Raw genomic sequence first — 13,956 nt, forward strand, 5'->3', positions numbered from 1 at the left:
TTAGTAGCAAAGAAAAGCAATTTTCGTGTTTTATTATACAATATTGCTCACCACAGAAAAAGCTTTAGTATTTTTTTAATTAAATACAGAAGCAAACTGTTAGTGTTGCCAGGGAGATCATTTGTCTGCCCTTGAAAAAATTAACAACACCTGTTTGCAAACAAAAGCCTTGCTTGAGTTGAGTCAAACCCTTTGTTCTCTTTTCAGGATCCAGCCTATTGATCTATTTTCTATACAGTGCCTAACACATAGTAGGTGCTGAATAAATCACTGTTGACTGAAAGGGCTGTTCTTTAATCCCTAACCTTTTATTTTCTGACCCTAAATTTGATCTTGATTCATGGGGTAGAATCCCCACCCATCCATTCCTAGGGTAGACCGGTGTCTTTCAGTAGCTTTTGATACATAAGATTGGTTTAGAGACACTTGCCTTGGGGGGGAATGCCTGAGGGTTGCAGAGAGAGAGAAACACATAAGGGCAGGTTCAGTAACTAGGTAGAGATGAAAAGATGGTAACAGAGAGCCTGAGAGATTCAGGGATAGAGCTACTGCAGGAGACAGTGACAGCAAAATGAAGTCAGAGAGACTTCAAAATTCAGTTTTAATCTCAAGATAAAGAGATAAAAAGTTTGGGCAACAGTCATAATCTTGAAGTTTCTTTTCAGCTTTGATGTTTTTTGACAGAGATAATGGCAGAGAGAAAGGAAGACAAGGCAAGGATGGGAGGATAAAGAGATCAAGGAAGGCAAAGGAGACAGGTGGACAGCCAGGTATGACTGCCCATCTTCAGATCTGGCCTTGAACCTTTGTCCTCCCTCACCTCACACCCACAGCGCTGGGCTCCTTCAAGCCTCAGCACCCCATGAAGACTCAGCTCCTACCGTGATCCACTCAGCATCCCCTGCTCCCCCAACTTTAAGATCTCTGAACCACTCTTTGCATGTCCAGCATTCTCCACGAGGCTTTCTCACTGCTCCAGCCCATATCCACTCCTTCCCTTCTCAACGTTTAAAGCATGGGCAGTTCATACCACATCCAACTCTTCTGACCACAGGGCATGTGGTTTAGAGTTCCACCTCAGCTCCTGTGGGCTCATCCTGATTCCCACAAGAGAACTGTGGTCTTGCCAAGGCTCCAAACCCAAGCCCATATATTCCAGGATTCTCCATGATACTCAGTCCAATGCCAGGTATCACTAAGTGCTTAGTGAATACTTGTGGGCTCACCAGTCCCCAAGGAGTGCCAACAGGGCAGCAATAGTCCATCGGTCTATTAAATAGTTTCCCACAGGCTGACCGCGCTGGGGCCATCTCCTGGGCTCCTGCGCCCCCTGCTGGCCAGGAAGGGATCTGCACACAGGACGAAGTGGTCCAAAACGGTGGTCCTGACCCGGGGAGGCTAACAATGGCATCAGGCCTCACGGTGGCCCCAGGCACCGTCTAAGGATCCCAGTGAGGTCGGTGGGCACAGACAGGAACAGATGCTGTGTTCTTCCTACGTGTCGGGGCACACCCACGGCCTCCCCGTGGACAGCGCCCCACCCTGCCTCGCAGCAGGGCGCTCAGAACTTCTCGTCCAGCTCCAGGCCCTGGTTCTCCTGGGCGCCCCCGCGGACCGGGACTGGGCTGCCGCTTTGCGTCCCGCTCAGGTAGCTCTGGATGACGGAGGCGCAGTCCAGCCGCTCCATGATGGTCATGAGGTAGTGCAGCTCCTGCAGGCTGCCGTTCTGCTCCTCGAACAGCTCCAGGATGGCTGCCGCGGGGCTGCGCTGGCAGGACAGGAACCTGGCCGGGAGGTGGGCGGTCCGGGGGAGGTGACAGGAGGAGGGGCACTGCCGCGAGATCCACCCCTCCCCCAGCTCCTCATCCTCCTCCTGTCTGCCTTCCGGGGCAGTCGGGATGGTGGCAAGGCCCAGGACTTTGAAATCTGAGATTGCCCCAGCTCAAATCTGATATTGCCCTGGCCCAAAGGGTAATCCTCTCCAGGCCTCAGTTTCCTCTTCTTACAGCAGGGCTTGGATGAGAAGACCTCTAAGTTGGCTTCCAGTTCTGATGTTCTGCAATTGCCTTCTCTATGTCCCCTACTCCAAACACACCCTCCCCTCCCTCTCTCCCAGGCCACCACATCCGGCCCACCACTAAGGAAGCAGCTGTTCCTAACCACGACTTTTACCATGACCCTCCTCTGCTCAAAAACCTTTCAGAGTCCCTTTCGACTACTAACCAAGCTCACTCTCCTGATTTTCTGGCTCATCCACCACCTGGCCTTGCCCTGTTTTTTCTGACCTTTTCTCCCTGAGCCGTCCCTCCTCAGGCCTATCCCTTTCCCACCTTAAACCATCAGACCCACGATCACCTCTGCTACCCCCAAACAGAAAGGCTGATCACCCTCTTCCTCACCACCTGTTCCTGAAGCCTTTCTAATTCCCACCTCCTAGGTGGAGACCATTCTGCACTCCTCAGTTTGGACTTCTGGGCATAGCTCCCGCAAGTCTTTATTATTCATTTTTTAAAATTGAGATACATAGTTGACCCTTGAACAACACCACTTTGAACTACATGGGTCCACTCATATGCAGATTTTTTTCAGGAGTAAATAGTACATTCCTACCCTGTCCCTGGTGGTTGAATCTGCAGATGGGGAATCAGGGATACGGAGGGCCGACTGTAAGTTATACTAGGATTTTTGACAGGATGGAGGGTCACACCTCTAATCCCCACGTTGTTCAAGGATCAACTGTAATTGACGTAAGTCTTCATTATTCTTGCTTCGGCCATCCCATGTCCCCGTTTTCAGCTTGCTATGCAATATTGGACATATACAATAACGTCAAAGGAGCATGTGCCTTGATTTTTTTTAAGCTCTCTATATCCCTTACTAGAGTGTAAGCTGCTAGGTAGGCACTGGGACTATGTCTCGTTCATCTTGTATTCCAATGCTTAGCATAGTTTTTCCAGGACATTGTAGGTATTTGATAGATGTTTAATAAATGAGCGGTTTTAAAATCTACCCTGTTTTCTAGTCTCATCTCCTGGGTGAAGTCCTCTGTGACCCCTGCTGTCACAATCTGAGTTCTGGGGCTTAGCTCAGAACTGGTCTACTGATCTCTCTTGACAGAGCCCACAGCTGCATTGCCTGCATCATTGCTGTTTATTGAATTAACACATGCAAGGCACACAGCTACATGGTCTACACACTTCATTCTATGGTCTGCCGTCCTGCCCCTCAGGGCACAGCATGTCAAGCACTCAGTATGTACCAGTGACTTACATGTGATCCAATATCTTTTTGAATATTTACTGAACACCAACCATGAGCCAGGCATCATTCTAGGTACCGAGAATACCGTGATAAGCAGAAAGATTTCTAAAGCCTTCCTGTGGAGTCCCTCTCACTTCTCCTGCTCTGCTCCCCTGGCCTTTTCCTCTCTCACCTGCCACGTCCTCTCCTCTTTGTAGCCATGAGAACGAGGACTGCTCGGCCCTAACCAATGGGATCATTGTCCTAAGGAGATCAGCCCTGTTCTGAGGAGTGGTGGGGGTGGGGGGGAGATTGGCCATTCCCTGACTTTTAAGTCCCTCCCTTATCTGTCGTCCAGTCTCCATGGGTCCCTCCAAGGGGTCCTGAGAACCCCACCCCAGTCCACCTTCCGCTCCCATGTTCAGACCTCACCCCTCTTACCGGATTTTCATACCGCAGAGCCCCAGGTGGGAGGCCAGTCGGCGCCAATCGTTGCCTGTGATGCTGTTGGGCTCCAGCAACATCTGCAGCCGCTCAAAGAGCTCTGGGGGCAGCCTGCGGGGGAGAAAGGGTGCTCTTGGAGGGGAGGATCAAGAGACCCAGTCTGGTTCCAGACACACCTCAATGCTGTGCTCGCCCTGCAGGCATCCCCCAGGCAGCAGCCCAAGCAACCCCCACCTCACCTATTGCATGGGGGTGGCTGGGTGACAGGGGGTGGCGCTGTCCAGGATTCCTCCTCTGATGCTTGAAATCTGAGGATTTCCATGTATTTGGTCTCCAAACCCTGAGCCGACAGAGGGGCAGGGAAACATTTAGGGATTGTATGACATCCCTCTGAAGGAGCTGGGGCACCCACCTCCAGTCCCCATGTCTCTCCTTCAGCCTGTCACCCAGAGCCACTTAACCAGGAGACACAGCCCCACCCCACCAGCACCCTCTACCCTCTGCTTCCCTGACTCCAGAACCTTCTCACTTAAGTTTGCTCACTGAGCTCTTGGGGACCTGGGACGTGAAGACCAAACAAAGTACATCCCAAGACACTAAGAGAAGTCCTGGGTGGGGTCATGGGCAGGGGGAGGTCATCCAATAACAGAGACTGAACTTGGGCATACATGCCCACTTCTTCCATTCTTCCTCTCCTTGGCTCCTCCTCCCTAAGTGATACCTCAAGGAGTATCTGCCTCCTCCCCAATAAGATGCCACCATGTCTCCCCAAAGATTCTCCAGTCCTGACTTCTTCATACCTTCCCTCAGGAGAGCTGAGTATCTAAATCCCATTCTACCCACTCAAGACCCCTTCCTGTTTACTCTCCACCTTAAGATATATAGCACCATCTCTCAGATGTAGACCGTCAGTCCAAAAAGAAACCACATCCAGGTGGGGAGAAAGGGTTACTCTAGGGTTTGGTTCTTTTACCCTCCTGCTAGATTCATCCATGGATAGACAGGAGTCAGGAATGCTGAGTAACTTGGAGGCCAGGAGGTCTCTGCCCTGGAAAAATGCCCTCTTCCCTTGCTTGATTATGTGCCTAGAGCCATACTTCCTGGGCACCAGACCCTTGCCCACTTTGCCCAGAACACCCCCAGGCTCTGCCCTTCCTCTGCCCCTCAGCTCCAACTCACATCCTGGAAGGTGTGCATGGTGACGATGATCTCATTGGTCAGTGCCGAGCAGTCTTCGTTCTCACTGGCTGCAAAGAGAAGATGTAGCAGGTGAGAGAGGAAAAGTCCCCGGGGAGGAGAGCAGGAGAGCAAAAGGGACCCCACAGTAAGACTGGAAATCTGAAGCAGCTGTGCAGGCCACCCCGGCTTCCTCACTGCGAAGATCTGCCGTGGCCCCTTGCCTTTAAGAGAGGGTCTGCGGGCACGGCTGAGTGAGGAGCTGCGGGGTTCCAGGGTGACCGGGAGCAGAGAGGAGAGGGCAGCAGGTGGATGCGAGGCTCCTGGACTACCTGCTTTTCTGCGGAAGCAGAAGGAGCGGAAGGGGCACTTTCCATGCCAGATGTGCAGATGGGGGACCAGCTGGCAACTGCTGTCGTCCACATTCTCCCAGCCTGGGGAGGGGCAGAGAGCAGAGGGCCTCAGAGAGCGGGGCCTTCCACGAGGGTTTAAGGAGGCCACTGTGTGGCAGGCGCTGTGCAGGGCGCTGTGGGGAGGGCCGGGGAGGGAGCAAAGGCCGGAGGGCGACTCAAGTGGATGGGAGCCCCCAGAGCCTGGGGGGGACCCCTGAGCGGTCTTCCTTCTACCAACACACACTGCCCCCAACACACAGCACACAGACCCCCACCCCTCCACCCTCCACTCCAACCCCCACCCTCCCATCTACTACCCCCAGAAGCAGCCACACATGTGTTCCCATGTCCTCAGGCACACAAACACCCCGACCCCATCGTCAATTCCTGTAGCCAACCCACAACACAAGGAGGGCAGAAAAGACTGGGCCTCCTCCTCTGACACCAGCTCCATCAGGATGGGACAACAGAAGCCTCCCCTCCCCTCCCTGACCCTGTGGGAGCCACACCTCTCCTCCCACCTCCCATCCACGTCACCTACCCTCCTACGGAGGGACTGGTGCTGAGTGGGCAACAGAGGGAGGAAGTGGGCATAAGCCTGGGGCTCTGGGAGGCACAGCAGGAGCCAGAGGCCCCCTTGAAGCTGCTGTCAACCCAGGATTCTCGAAAAGCAACTTGGAGTTCCCAGATTCCCACCTCAGGAGAGGTCCAGACCCCCTCCTCCAGTGGGATCCTGTTGCCCTGCCCCCCGGGCCTGCCTCCCTCACCCTCGGAGATGTATTTGAGTTTCAGGCACTGGTCCCCTTGGGCCCCGGTGAAATCGAAGAGCTGGCAGGGCCCACGCAGGCGCCCGCCGTGCGGCTGCTCGTTGGTCACAGCCCACTGCAGGGCACAGGGCGTGTTGTTGAGGAAGTAGACGCGCAGCTGCAGGTGGGACTGCCCCGGAGCCAGAGGCGAGCAGAACACGGCCAGCTGCAGCCACTTGCGGGCTTCCCGGCCCACCGGCGCCTCCAGCACGCAGGTGTAGAGGCTGCGGAGAGAGGCGGTGGCAGGGACCATGCACAGTGCCTGAGGGAGAGGCTGGGACACCAGCCCACCTGCCACCAAGCTCCCACTGCACCAGGGGCCTCTGTGGAGGCCTCCAAGGGGATGAAGAGAACATTCCAGGGTGTGTGTAGGGAAGGCCTGGGGCGGAGGGGTCAGCTAAGGGGACAGAAAGTGAGTCATGTCACAGTGACCGTCACTGAGTAGGGAAAAGAGCCAGTGTGGGAAAGAGGGAAGCTAGTCTCAGGGCTGCCATGCTTGGGAGGGGTCCCACACATGGCCCTGCTCTGGTCAGTGGGTGGCAAGGGGACTGGGAGGCAGAAGGGTCTAAGTTTCTAGAAAGACAGAACTAAGGACAGACGTGAGATGGGACGGAGTCAGAGAACTGGAGGGGGCAGACTGCCCTAGTCAGTTTGGGGATAGTCTTGGACTGGGGCACAGGGAAGAGACAATCTTAGGAACAGAGGTAGAGATGGGACAGGCCCCCTCTAGACAGAGGACTCTGGGTAGGCAGAGGGGACCACAGTAAGGTGCGCAGTCCTGGACAGGGTTGGACAAGGTAAGCTGTTGTAGACACTAGGACAGAGGGACTGGGGAAGGACACGGGGATAAGGTATTTACAGGCCATCATGGACAGATAAAGGGGCCACCCCTACAGAGAGGTGAGGGTGAGGCCAGCAGAGAAAGGAGGCAGGAAGCACAGGCCGATGGGCAGGTGCCTACCTGAAGTGGGAGAGGAGGATGCGACATTCATCCCGGGAGGTGTGGTCTCCTGGCCGCCCCAGGGGCTTCCAGGCCTTGGCGTCCAGCAGGGTCGTGTTGCTGCTGTAGGTGCGGGCGTGGCTGGGTTGCTGGGCACAGTGCTTGAACGTGAGGGTGCAGGGCTTCAGGAAGGAGGCCCCATGGGGGCCACACGCCACCACGGGGCTCACCAGCCCCTGGGCTCGGGACAATGACGGGGCGTCTGACAGATCCCACACCAGGATCAGTGACACGCGCTCCTGGCGTCCCACAGACACAGCACCTGGGGAGGGGGCGAGCTGAGATGGGCCTGGCAAGCAGATACACCCTACCCCAGAAGACGCCGGGCCAGAGTGGGAGAGGAGGTGGGGCAGGAGCCCAGGAGAGACGGTGCCCAGGGGAGAAGACACACGGGGAGGCAGCACGGAAGGAGAGGAAGGTGACTCTGACTGCCTTGTGATGTCACCCTGAGCAAGTTGTCTCCTTCCTCCCAGGGCTGCTGCCAGCTCACTAGAACAAGGCCCTTTACTTCCACCTGCCAGGAAGCTGTCATAAACATTTGTAATATATCAACCTTTAGAGTCAAGAAAGTCAAACTAAACATATAAACAATTTTCAAAATTATGACAATGTCTCTGAATGGTGCTCCCTTGGAGTTGGTGCCCTTGTCCAATGTGCAACGTGAACAACTGTACCCTGAGAAGGGAGCTGGGTGCTGTTACCTGGTGGGATAAGCAGGGAAATGCCCGTATCCTGGAGCATCAGGCAGCCGCCTCGGTGATCCACCTCTCGAGCCGAAAACACCAGCAGCTTGTGCATCAGCTGGCGGATGACGGTCTGGCCTTGGGTGGGTGTGTGCAGTTCCTGGTAGAAGGCGGCCACCTCCTGCAGCGTAGCTGGTGGGAACTGCCTGGAGGACTCATTTTCTGGCAGGGGAGTGGGATGGGACACTGGTTCCTCCAGGCTCTCCAGCTTCCAGCAGGCACCCAGCAGCCGGCGAGGACAGCGCCATCGAAGGCACTGGGCCAGAAGGACAGCACTGGCCACCGGAACCCCCACCAGCAGTAGGAACTGGGCGGGATGGAGGGAACTCTCATGGGAGCACATCCGCCTGGTCACTTGATGCTGCCAGATCCCCTGCACCCCTGTGCCAGCAGAGGCCAAGGGCTCAGGGGAAAAAAGGAGTCAGTGCCAGATGAGCCTTTTCAAGGTCACGGAGGTGAGACTTGGCTTCCAAAGTGGCTGCAATGAGGGAGCAAATTGTCTTCATCTGCATGAACCCCACATGCCCCGGTCAGATCAATTCCTTTAACAGAACTTCACCTATCTCTCTCTTCCTCAAGAACCTGCCATGGCTCCCCATGACCTAGTACATCAAATTAATCTCCCATGAGACAGAAAGACCTTGGATTTGCAATTAGAGATTGTGAGTTTAAATACCACCCTGGTCATTGCTGAGTGAGCTTGTCATATTGCTTAATGTGCCTCCGTTTCCTCAAATGTCAAAATAGCTACTTTGATCTGTGTGGGCTGATTTAGGAAAATCTTAAAGTAGAAAAGCAAGCCACAAAGAGCTAGACATCTTCTGATCTCATTAATGTAAATAACAAAACTATATACAAGTATGGATACCTGTTTATGGATGTATATGTAAATGATAGAGAAATGTCTGGAGTAGTGCTGTGTAATAAACATATAACGTGAGCTACAGATGTGCTTGTAAACTTCCTAGGGCCACATTAAAAAAGCAAAAAGAAACAGGAGAAATTAATTGTAATAATATATTTTATATAACTCGCTATATTCAAAATGTTATCATTTCGACAGGTAATCAATATAAAATTGAGCTATTTTACGTTCTTTTTTCGTACTAAGTCTTTGAAATCCATGTGTATTTTACACACCCAGCACATCGCAGCTGGGACTCACTCCACTTCAAATGCTCAGTCGCTACATGTGCTGGTGATTCCTGTCTTGGACAGTGCTGGTCTGGGAGGGTACACCCCAAACTATTCCCACCGGTCATTACTGAAAAGGATGCGAAATCGGGGGCCTGGAGGTATGAATGAGGACTTTCTATTTTCTGAAACTCTTTTTTCTGTGCTCTTTGAATTTTTCACACCAAGCATGCATGTCTTTATACTAACTTTGTGATTCTTTTTAAAAGCTATGAAAAGTAGAGGGAAGAAATAACCTCTCCGAGTGATTGTGAGGATGGCATGAGACCATGTGAAAAGCATCTGTAGATGATAAACCGGGCCCACATATGTTTGCTCATGCCCCTCCTTCTTCCAGAAAGGTCAGAAGGTAGCTCCCAGGGATACATAAAACACAGGAGTCACAAAAGTTAAAGTGGAAGCCAAAAGAGAACGAAGACTAAAGGCGCGGTCCTCCAGTGAGGCTCACCTGGCCCCCAGCCTCAGCCTGGGGCCTGGGCCTTCAAGCAGCTCCCCGCACAGACACCAGCCCCTCCCCAGGCCCTCAGAACCCACAGCCTCCCCCTCCCACTCCCCCTCTTCCTCCCTTAATTTCCAACAGCCCATTCTCTGTCAGCCCAGGTCCCCACAGCTTGTTGATTTCAGCCTCTGGCCTTTGTTCCTGCTGTTCTCTGCTTCACCCCTCACCAGCTCCCCGCACCTGGACCCCTCCTGCTCGGTAGTGCCCCCCGCCCCCACCACCCAGCCCTGGGCCATCTCCCCATCCAAAAGCTCTCCCACCGCCATCCCGCCACACTGAGTAACTCTTGGCCCTGTGCTGTCACATGTGGCTTTCCCACTCAAATGAACCATTTGTGAGCGTCAGCTGGGTCCCAGGCTGTGTGGGAAGTTCGTTCCTGCCAATGAAGATGTCTTATTCAGCTCTCAAGGAGCTTCTGAGGGCCTGGGATTCATTCACCCCAAGGCTGAGTTCTGTGAAACACCACATCCTCCTTCAAAGTCTTCAGGGTCCCCATGGTTGATCCCCTAGGATCCACACCGGAAAGCCTCCCGGCACCCCTTCCTCCACTCCCTTTGCTCACACCACCCCCACCCCGGAGCTGAGGCCTTGCCCCAGACCTCCTGTTCCTTCCCTGTCTGCCTTCTTCCTCCCTTCTACGGGCCCCAGGAAAGTGAAGCCCCGCTCCCAGGTCTTCCCAATCAGGGGCCGAAGCTCCTCTGTATCTTCAGGATTGGGCAATGCGGAGCAGGGTGGGGACCTGTTTGCCTCACGTCCTCATGGAAGACGGAGACAAAAAGGGAAGGTGTGGCATTGCTCCCTTGGCCTTAAACTCCAAGGCTGCAGACAGTGCCCCAGCAGGGCAGGCAGGTGACGTAAGTAAGCCGGCCTCAGCCTGCCCTCAGCCTGCCCTCAGCCTGCGGGGAATGGGCGTCAGAGCCGCAGTCTTCCCTTGACCTTCCATCCAATCCTTCCGGTTTTTTCACATTAAAGATAATCAGAATTATAACTGTAGTAATAATAGCTAACAGTCAGGGAGCTTCACTCCGTGCCAGTGCGTTAACGCGCTCTACATGGCCTAGCTCATTCCATCCTCGGAGCAGATTTATGAGCTGCCTGTTATTTTTATCTCCATTTCACAGGTAAGGAAGCCAGGTTTTCTCCCCCAGTGAGGACAGAGGGGAGATTATTAAACTTCAGAAGGGAAGGATGAGCAGAGATGACGAGGGCTTCCAGAAACACTCCCTCTCTCCCTCTGCCCCATCTTTTTCTCTGGGGTCTTTTCTTTCCACTTCTAGAGGAAATGAAGTTGGAAGAGAAAGAAACAAAAATAAACAAAAGGAAAAATAAACAGAAGGAACTAAAGGCACAACCTTAGTGCCACAGCCAGTGATGCCCTGCACCCCCTGCCCACAGAGGCACCAGTGACAGGGGATGGGTCAGATATTGGGAAAGAAAGGAGGGGCTCCCTCTGTTTCTATAGCAACAACCTTCCTGGGGCCTCCAAAGACCAGAGTCCAAATCCCCTCCACCCCATTGGGTGGCACAGTGAAGTCCCCTTGCCCAGCCTTCCAACCTGGAGGGCCTTTCAATGGCCCATTCATTACCTGGCCTGGAGAAGGTTCACTCCTCCCCCAGCTCAGCCTCCCTTCTCCAAGGCTGAGAGCTCTCCAGGCCACCTTGGACCCCACTCCATCCTCCCTTTTGCCCCAGGACAGGGCAGGGTCCTGAATCTACAGCATAGCAACCAGCTAACTGCAGGCTGGAGCCTCCTAACCACATGCCTGACTCTGTATTACCCATGCCTCCAGTTTGTCTTGTCTTGTCTTGTCCCAGACCCCATGTCATCCTGGGTAGCACCTCCTTAAGATGAAGGTCCTTTAGAATGCCGTCACCTGTCCCTCCACACAAGGATCTGGGCTCCCACTACAAAGCTCTGCTTGTATACTTTGAGGAAACTCTCAACCCTTCTCCCGTGTCACTGGTTGTTTTTGTGTCTACTCAACCACCAGAAAACTTCCAGTTTCTGAAGGACAGAAAAAGTACCGGGATGGATAAGTCCAAACCTGTCATGGCTGCATTCATCAGCATAGTTTACATTTCCATAGTGCATTCCCCTTGTCCTCACACCCGCTGGGCAGTGGCCCTCTCCCAAGCCCTTTTCTCCTCTCCTCTCCTGCTCCAGCACAGGTTCTCCACTCTCTGCCTGGCCCTGCTGAGCTGGCCTGGCTCCTCCCCTGAGTCCCAGGTGGCCCCATGGTAATGCCCACCCCACCCCTAGCTGCCTCAGGGGGTGTTCACCTTACCGTGTAGGGGCTCCCAGAGGCTGCCAGCTTGTCCAGGAACAGTAGTTCCGTCGCTGAGAAACAGAAAGGTCAGCCAGACCCCGTCACCAGGCCAGCAGACAAGTGGAGGTGGGCGGGGAATCCAGGCAGGAGTGGTGCTTCCCGCTTCCTGGCAGAGTCCTCCTCCTAGCCGCCCTGAACAGGGGTGGGGGAGTCTGTCTCCGTCCTTTGGCAAAGTCCAGCCGAGGTGAGGGAGCAGCCGAGGATCCCAGAAATCGGTGGACTTACCAGTCTAGGTCTGGAAGGGAGGGGACAGAGGGAGACAACGTGTTACAGGTGAAACCCCTCTACAGTGCCCTCTACTGGTCAGTGATCATCCCCAGCCACAGGCTGTTGAAATGGCACAAGATCAGAGGAGGAACCCTAACCAGAGCTTCTCAAACTATAATGTGCACACAAACATTGTAAGAATGTGTGTTCTGATCCCATAGATCTGGGGTGGGACCTGAAGTTCTGCATCTTTAAGAAGCCCCCAGGGGATACCATGGCGGTCTGCCCAGGGAGCAAAGACCATACCCAGTTCCACCACTTCCCACACAGATATGCTAGTGGAGGCACTGAGAGGGCTGTCAACCCACAAGTTGCTGACAGCATTGGGGTGTACCCATATCTGCTCCCTCCCAGCACACTTTCCACTGCCCACAGGGACACTGCCACTTAGGGGAGAGCTGAAATTGTGGCCGTTTACCAGTCTAAGTCCTGCCTTAGAAACTGCCCAGGAAAGACAATGCCACTGGAATGAAGCTCCCTGTGCAGAGGGATGATTTTTCCAGCTGTTTACTGCTGAATCCTCAGCTCCTGGTACAGCCCATAGTAGCTGTTCACTAAAGACTTGAATGAATGAGTGAATCGGCAAGAGAAAAGAGGAGGCATTTTGGATCCAGACTGCCAGCACTGAACCCAGTGACCCACCCACTGGCTGTGTCAGTTGCTCAACCCTCTGAGTCTCACTTTCCTTGTCCGTCAAATGCACATGATTATATTTACCTTGCAAGGGACAATGATGGTCATTATCAAGCTAATAAATATCAAGTGCGTGCAAAATGGGTGCTCGCTAAGTGGTAACTTGTCACCATGTTCTGACCTCCTGCAGCAGAGGAGCCATGGTGAACTCCCCCAGCCGGGCAGTGATCATCTGTCCTAGAAAATAAGTAACTGCTCCTGCTTTCATCTTAGTTAATGATTCCCTGGCCTCCTGCCCTGGACTAAAACCCCCTCCCCTCTGCTACCTTTCCTGGGAGGATGGGATAAATGCCTCCTAGGGGTGCCCAGGTCCCCAAAGTGGAGAGATGGGGCAAAGGAATAGTGGAGAGCCGCCAACCTGGGGAGGAGACCTCCTGTCTAAAGGACAAGCGAGGAAGAGGCACTCAGAACTTTGATAGGGACGAAGAGGGGAGGTGTTAGTCTTTGCTGGACAGAGCTCTTTCTGAGTCATACAGAAGGCGTTCTCCTCTGAGTCATGAGCTCCCAGGGGTTTGTGAAACATCTGTCAAGCTCGATTCCAAGCCTGGAAGGGCCATGCCAACTACAGATTATAACCAGGGGCTGTGTCCATGTCTCATGAGCTCATTTCTGAAGCTGGTGCTTGCCTCACCTGGGGACAGCCCCTGCTACAGGAAGATTCTGGGGAAATCTGAGGGTCCTCACCACCCCCATGGACACAAAGCTGTTCATGGGATGCAGAGACCACAGACATCAGTAGCCTGGCAGCCTGGGGCTGAACTGTCTCAGGAGGTCCGGGTCTTGCAGTGCCAAAGCCTCAACTGTTCCATTAAGGGGGGGGGGGGCCTCCAGAGGCTAGGTCCAACAGATCAGGAGACCCCTGTTGAAAGGAACCCTTCAGGGCCATGCAATCTGAACTCCCCAGCCAATGTCACCACCCTTGTCACTGGAGAAAGGCAGCCCAGCTGGGAGCCCCACTCCACCCCTCCCCCCGCCTCCCACCCTCTGCCTTCCACATCATATGTCAGCGGGCACTCAGTCTGGGAGATGTGCTGCCTGAGGTAAGGGGAACACAGGCCTGGGAATAAATAAGGGGACACCAGGAGTGAAGAAGAACAAGAAGAAAGGATTGGAGCAAGGAGGGGGGCCCTCCGACACTGGATAGAAAAAAAGAAAACAGACAGAGAGACAGGAAG

General features: G+C 53.9%; 1 protein-coding gene across 8 annotated transcripts in view; it reads right to left on the reverse strand.

The window, feature by feature from the left end:
• Positions 1-13,956, reverse strand: part of UNC5CL (unc-5 family C-terminal like) — a 24,592-nt gene continuing 10,636 nt past the window's right edge. For 2 of the 8 annotated variants that reach the window (XM_064476469.1, XM_064476468.1), the window contains exons 2-10: positions 11,780-12,056; positions 7,760-8,279; positions 7,020-7,320; positions 6,020-6,282; positions 5,193-5,294; positions 4,864-4,931; positions 3,924-4,024; positions 3,682-3,795; positions 1-1,784 (exon numbers count right to left, since the gene is read on the reverse strand). In XM_064476469.1, the coding sequence (XP_064332539.1) occupies positions 1,562-1,784; positions 3,682-3,795; positions 3,924-4,024; positions 4,864-4,931; positions 5,193-5,294; positions 6,020-6,282; positions 7,020-7,320; positions 7,760-8,144 (1,557 nt within the window). In that variant the 5' untranslated portion in view covers positions 8,145-8,279; positions 11,780-12,056 and the 3' untranslated portion in view covers positions 1-1,561. Of the gene's footprint in view, positions 2,801-3,681; positions 3,796-3,923; positions 4,025-4,863; positions 4,932-5,192; positions 5,295-6,019; positions 6,283-7,019; positions 7,321-7,759; positions 8,280-11,779; positions 13,738-13,956 lie in introns of those variants that run through there. The other 6 variants (XM_031434748.2, XM_031434747.2, XM_031434750.2 and 3 more) reach the window with 6 other exon arrangements.

Source organism: Camelus dromedarius, chromosome 19 (genome assembly GCF_036321535.1).
Source record: "Camelus dromedarius isolate mCamDro1 chromosome 19, mCamDro1.pat, whole genome shotgun sequence".
Classification (NCBI taxonomy): Eukaryota; Metazoa; Chordata; class Mammalia; order Artiodactyla; family Camelidae; genus Camelus; species Camelus dromedarius.